We start from the raw sequence: 6401 nt of genomic DNA on the forward strand, positions 1-6401 counted from the left end.
AGTATATGCTACAGTACGGTGTCTCTCAAGTGGTTTCAAATAAACATAATCCTATTCCCTAATCATGGTCAAATTGAGAAGCTTGTCACGCAGGTTGCTAAATAAAGCCAGTTATGACTTATAAATACCATTTCCTCTGCTACAGGTTTACCACATAGTAAAAAGTGGAGCGTCGTATGCAAATACCTTTAAAAACTACGTCAGAAGGCTGAGAAGTTCAAATTATGAGAGTTGAGAACGTTAGCTGGAGTTGACAGAATAGAGCTGCAGCTTTTCGCTAATTAAGTAGTGTGCAGGCACATGTTTGTTTTAAGAACATCAATAAGAGGAAGCTAGTATTTGCATTTGGGATCTGGTGTTTATTCTGCTCCAGGAAAGGCTTTGTAAAGAAGGACCTACTGTTGATTCACTGAGTAACATCCAGTGTTCTGGCTGGTTTTATGGAGAGTGAGTTTGGGGGTAAGTTCTATGAGCTTTAAGTACTGATCGCATCTAGGATTTTAAATTTGCAATGCTTTATCTCCAGTTTGGCTAATAATCTGTCTAGATCCAGCAAGCCATCTCATGTAGTCCTCAATACTGGATATGGCAGACCCTGGAAAATACCTGTACAACTAAGGGACGCGGGTGGTGCTGTGGTCTAAACCACTGAGCCTCTTGGGCTTGCCGATTGGAAGGTCGGCGGTTCATATCTGTACGACTGGGTGAGCTCCTGTTGCTCTGTCCATGCTTCTGCCAACTTAGCAGTTCAGAAGCGTGCCAGTGCAAGCAAATAAATAGGTACCACTGTGGTGGGAAGTTAAACAGCATTTCCGTGCACTCTGGCACTCATCACGGTGTCCCGTTGCTCCAGAAGCGGTTCAGTCATGCTGGCCACATGACCCAGAAAGCTGTCTGTGGACAAACGCTGGCTCCCTCAGCCTGAAGCAAGATGAGTGCTGCACCCCATAGTCCCCTTTGACTGGACTTAGCCGCCCAGGGGTCCTTTAACTATCATACGCGTGCAACTCATCTGTGTGTTTGTGTGCATGTGCATAGCATAGCATAGCATACTTGAAGGAGCATTTCTTCCTCGGCCTGAGTATAAAATGTGCTTCGTGTGTGTATCGGAAGCTGCATGTACAGCCGTAATCAGATGGCTGACACTATCAGCTTTGAGAGTGATGCCCATCTGTTTGTAAGGTGGGGAGTGAGGCAGTGCACACACCATTTAAAGCACATAGCTTCCCTCAAAGGATCTGGGGAACTGTAGTTTGTTTAAGCCTGATGGGAGCTGTAGCTCTGTGAGGGTTAAATACTGTTCTCAGGATTCTTTGTGGGAAGTCATGTGTTTTAAATGTATGGTGTGTGAGCAGCCTGAACCTAGCCATCCCATTCCACCATCCTGAATACTGACTGACTTGAGCTGGTGGAACTAACAAAGATTATCTCAGTTGTAGTAGGCATTGGCATTTAGACCATGGTTACTGGTGGTCGCCTGTGCCTAGTTGTAAAGGTAAATGGACCCCTGACCATTAGGTCCAGTCGTGGACAACTCTGGGGTTGCGGTGCTCATCTCGCTTTATTGGCCGAGGGAGCTGGCATACAGCTTCTGGGTCATGTGGCCAGCATGACTAAGCTGCTTCTGGCAAACCAGAGCAGCGCACGGAAACACCGTTTACCTTCCCGCCAGAGTGGTACCTATTTATCTACTTGCACTTTTGACGTGCTTTCGAACCGCTAGGTTGACAGGAGCAGGGACCGAGCAACAGGAGCTCACCCCGTCGCGCGGATTCGAACTGCTGACCTTCTGATCAGCAAGCCCTAGGCTCTGTGGTTTAACCCACAGCGTCACCCACATCCCTTTCCTGTGCCTAAGTTACTCCTGCATAAATCCTCTTCAAGGAAATGACACCCGCCCATTACCAGAAAGAGCAGTGTTTTGCACTTTCCTCTTTATGTCTTGACTGAAAAATGTTTTCCTGTCTTGTTTTGGGTTGCGTTATGGAATCACAGAACTGTAGAATTGGAAGGAACCACAAGAATAATCTAGTCCAACCCCCTGCAATGCAGGAATCTTTTGCCCAACGTGGGAATGAAACCCACGAACCTGAGATTAAGAGTCTCATACTCTACCAAGTGAGCCATGTTAGCTGGTTGTTATGTAATCTCATTCAAGTTATACCTTTTCTATTGTATAGCTTTTAGGACTTCATAGCGTGTTCACCTAATACCATAATTTTATTTACTTTTATTACATAAGACAGTTGAATGGTGCCTTGTACGCCTCCTTCCAGCAACTCCTGCAGCCAAGCTGGCGCCAAACATATGGCTCTGCTTCCCTTTGGACCACATCAGCAAGGCTGAGACGGAGGTCTTGCCATCTGGGCAAACCAGGAACTCCATACACCCTGCCCAGGATTGCGCCCTGAGGAGGTCACTTTGATGTTGCTAATGCAGCAGTTTGACTTCACCCCTGGAGGTGCACTCAGTTGTCTCTTGAGACAGACAGATGTAAATGACACTTTACTTTTGCGCTTAATATTAAGCATGTTGTAGAAAGTATAAAAACATAAAAGTCTATTCAAACAACCTGTATAAGAACATGAAGAGAGCCCTGTTGGATTAGACTAAGGGTCCATCAGATTCAGCAGCCTGTTCCCAACAGTTGGCAATCAGACCCATATGAACTCTGATTCATCACTACTAGTAATCAATGCCTGCCCTGTCCTCCATAAATTTGTATCATGCCTGTTTATATCCAATCTAAGTTAGTTGCTGGCACCGTGTTTCGTGGTAACAAGTCCAAAATAGACCAATTTTATAAGAATTAGATAGGAATAATTACTTTATGTAATTTAACGCACATTCCACTTTCCCCTGCCTCCGAGCAGCAAATGTAAAAGCAACAGATTTTCAAACCAAGAACAACAGCAGAAAGCAAAAAATGCGAAGAGCAACGCCAATAATTAATACACTGGCACCCTTAGGGAGCAACGGCAGGCTATAAATTTATTTAATTATTTAATTAAATAAGCAAACAGCAACAGAATCAACTGAATAATTTCAGTTGCCAGAAGAACACCATTGGAGGCAAGAGTTTTCCATAGATTTGGGGGGGGGCCACAACAACAACAAAAAACCCCCTGTTATATCTGTCACAAATCTTGCCTCAGAAGGCGATAGACACCACAAGAAGGATGCAATACCAAATCTTAAAGGATGAGCAGATTTACATATGAGGAGACAGTCCTTCAAGTAGTTTTGCATTGAACTGTATAGGGTTTTATAGGTACTTATTATGTAAGTCAGCCTTTGCCAGCAGAATCATTGGCTCAGGCTGACCAGAGTTGGAATTCACCTAGGGGGCACTAGTTTGGTGAAGGAAGTCAAATATTAATGGAATATTATTGGAATATTAATGGACTTTCTCCATCGTGGAAGTCAAGGCAGCTTACAGGGGATTCTCAATGAGTCTCGCAACAAGGCACTAGTTAAAGAGTCTGCCATGGCTTCTTTTGAAGAAAATAACAATACTTAGCTAAAGCTAAAGTGGTTTTGAAACACAGCTCAAGGTCACATCCTTGTTCAGCAGCAAATTAAAAAAATAAATAAATAAATCACCAAGCACCGTATTCCACAGCACACTTCAAGGTCACATTTCAGCTCCTAAACCATAACAAAAATAAAATAAAATTCTAGCAGCCAGGTTCCAAGGGAACATAACACACACAGAGCACCCTCGTACAACGATGAGCTTAAAATGTGAAATGGCGAATGCTGAGAATACTGACAAAAATGCCACAACCTTCCCGGCACCTATAGCTGAGAGTGGAATAGTTTGCTTCTTTTTTCATGAATCAGATGCTCATGAGCTAAGATGACGTTGGGGAACATAAGCACTAACCCCTCCCCCACAGAAACAGAAATGTTTTACATGGTTATATTGCAAACAAAAAATAAGAGAAGAATAGCCCAGTTCTTGCCTGTTTTGGTTATAGATCTCATAGATCTCATTTCTTTCCTGTTTTGGTTATAGATCTCAAACTTACAGCTGGTAGTTTCAATGAGACGTCAGGCAGAGAGGAAGTCATCTCTGTGTTGCTTTTGCTGTTGTTGCGTCTTCCTTTTTTTGCAGGTGTCTTTTTCCATCTTGTTTTTCTTCCCTTTCTATTCATTTGCTGCCAGTCGCCTTCTTCGACTTCTGTCTTCCTCTCCACTGCCTACTTCTCTCAGTTGTTTGTCTTCATCTGGTTGCAGTTCCGGTTGAGTTAATTATTATTATTTTATTTTAGCTTCCAGTTGTATGGAGGAGGCAGCTTTAGCTACTCCTTCATAATTTATTCGGAGTTTGGATGGGTAAAACCATTGGTACCTTCTGCCTGCTTCACTGAGTGCTGTGGCATAAAATTTACGTTCACATCCGCATCGCAGCAGCTTTTCAGTGGGAGAATGAAGAACATATACTAATTGACCCAGGTTGATTAGAGAAGTCCTTAACTATGATATGATTTAGTTGATTTTGCAGTAGGACCAATATGAATGCTAAGACTCAAAGCTTTACTGCGGTGCTATCAAACACATTGGTGTCCTATTGCAGGGCCACGCCCAGCCTACATGAGTGGAAGTGGCAAAGGTGGGATTTGACCCTGCTAATGGCTCAGAGAAACCAGGTTGGTCTCCTCCACTACTCCTAAGTGTTCAATCCTTACAGCAACTCTAATATTGTAGGTGAGTATTGTTGCCTCCGGGGACGCGGGTGGCGATGTGGGTTAAACCACAGAGCCTAGGACTTGCCGATCAGATGGTTGGCAGTTCAAATCCCCGTGACGGGGTGAGCTCCCATTGCTCGGTCCCTGCTCCTGCCAACCTAGCAGTTCAAAAGCACCTCAAGTGCAAGTAGATAAATAGGTACCGCTCTGGCGGGAAGGTAAATGGCGTTTCCGTGCGCTGCTCTGGTTCGCCAGAAGCAGCTTAGTCATGCTGGCCACAGGACCCGGAAGCTGTACGCCGGCTCCCTCGGCCAATAAAGCAAGATGAGCGTCGCAACCCCAGAGTTGGTCACGACTGGACCTAATGGTCAGGGGTCCCTTTACCTTTACCTTATTGTTACCTCATGGGAGATTGAAAGAAAATGGATTCCCTGATGGAATGAGTTCATGGTTCAGATGGGTTTTGAATGGGGGTGGGTGGGGGGCACTGACCAATTGACTCGTTCTTTAAACTATCATCCAGTAGCCGACACCTCAATAGCCTCATTGTCTCTTTTTTGAAGGAAACTGAACTGATGGAGACAAGCAGCCTTCAAGCCAACTGTTCTAGTCAAGGGAACACAAGCCTCCCCATTCCACCTTATGTGGAACGCTTCCAACTTGCTGTATACATTCCCACATTCATCCTGGGATTGCTGTTCAACGGAATGGCGATGTGGTTTGCCTGCCGCAAGATCAGGCAATGGACAGAACCCATTATCTACATGGCATCACTGATGGTTTTTGATACCTTGATGCTCTTTGCTCTTCCCTTTAAGATAATTTCCTATCACAAAAGCGAGTGGGATCTCGGGGGTGCCTTTTGCTCCTTCCTGGAAAGCTTGTATTTTGTGAACATGTATGGAAGCATCTTAACCTCCACATGCATATGTGTAGATAGATACATTGCTATATTGCACCCATTTGCCGCCATGACCCTAAGATCTCCCAAGAAAGCAGCCACAACTTGTCTTGTCATCTCAGCTGGGGTGTGGGCAGGAACTGCATATACGTATCAACTTCACCAACATGGAGGCCCCTGCTTCTATGGCTTTTCCGGAAGTATTTGGAAAAACACCATCTTGTTTATCACCCTGGAAACAGCTTTTCTTGTTTGCATGACAGCTATGATCTTCTGTACGGTCCGGATCATTGTATGCCTGCGAAGGAACCAAACGCCTGGTGAGCCCCTCACAAACAGGAGCAAATCCATCAATATTATCACAGCAAACCTGACTACGTTTCTTGTCTGCTTCACCCCTTTGCATGTGGCCCTGGTGTTATATTATCTTGTGAAGAACCAAATACTGGATGATTGCCGGCAGATTATTCGCTCATTTGTTCAGATCAGCCTGTGCTGGGCTAATCTCAACTGCTTCCTGGATGGTATCTACTACTATTTCATCTTAAAGGAGTTTATGAAATTTGCCTCAACAGAGAAGAATACACAAGCAAGTACCGTTGACTAAAGTATTTGGTGAGCAGCCATTTTGGATGTGCTGTTGTGAAGCGGAAATTTCTCCCCTTGGAACAATTTTGCTGAAGTGTGTTAAATTCATGTCATATGATGTTAATTATAAGCTACCTTGAGAAAACCGTGTTTTGAAAAGTGGCTTTTCAGTTCCTAAATAAATAAAACAAACTGTGTGAGAGGGACATCCAGACTTGTGT

The 6401-nt window shown here is 44.3% G+C and overlaps 1 protein-coding gene and 1 long non-coding RNA gene across 7 annotated transcripts in view; one reads left to right on the top strand and one right to left on the bottom strand.

The window, feature by feature from the left end:
- The window catches only part of LOC310708389, a 72780-nt gene extending 68661 nt beyond the window's left edge, over positions 1-4119 (bottom strand). The window contains exon 1 of the long non-coding RNA XR_014526986.1: positions 4032-4119. This is a non-coding gene — a long non-coding RNA (uncharacterized lncRNA). The remainder of the gene's footprint in view (positions 1-4031) is intronic.
- GPR55 (G protein-coupled receptor 55) lies at positions 124-6386 on the top strand (the record flags this gene model as incomplete). Of its 6 annotated transcripts, none has more annotated exons than XM_083506555.1 (3): positions 124-296; positions 4580-4652; positions 5255-6386. In XM_083506555.1, 2 exons carry the CDS (start codon positions 4635-4637, stop codon positions 6197-6199), a joined length of 963 nt encoding a protein of 320 aa, XP_083362681.1. In that variant the 3' UTR covers positions 6200-6386. The 6 variants fall into 6 exon arrangements, with proteins under 6 accessions (XP_083362681.1, XP_083362680.1, XP_083362682.1 ...); XM_083506554.1 differs by having other exon boundaries at positions 283-459; XM_083506553.1 differs by lacking the exon at positions 124-296 and adding an exon at positions 1874-2118.
- Positions 6387-6401: the final 15 nt, after the last annotated feature.

The sequence above is a fragment of the Podarcis liolepis genome (assembly GCF_965112155.1).
Source record: "Podarcis liolepis genome assembly, chromosome: 5".
In the NCBI taxonomy this organism is placed as follows: Eukaryota; Metazoa; Chordata; class Lepidosauria; order Squamata; family Lacertidae; genus Podarcis; species Podarcis liolepis.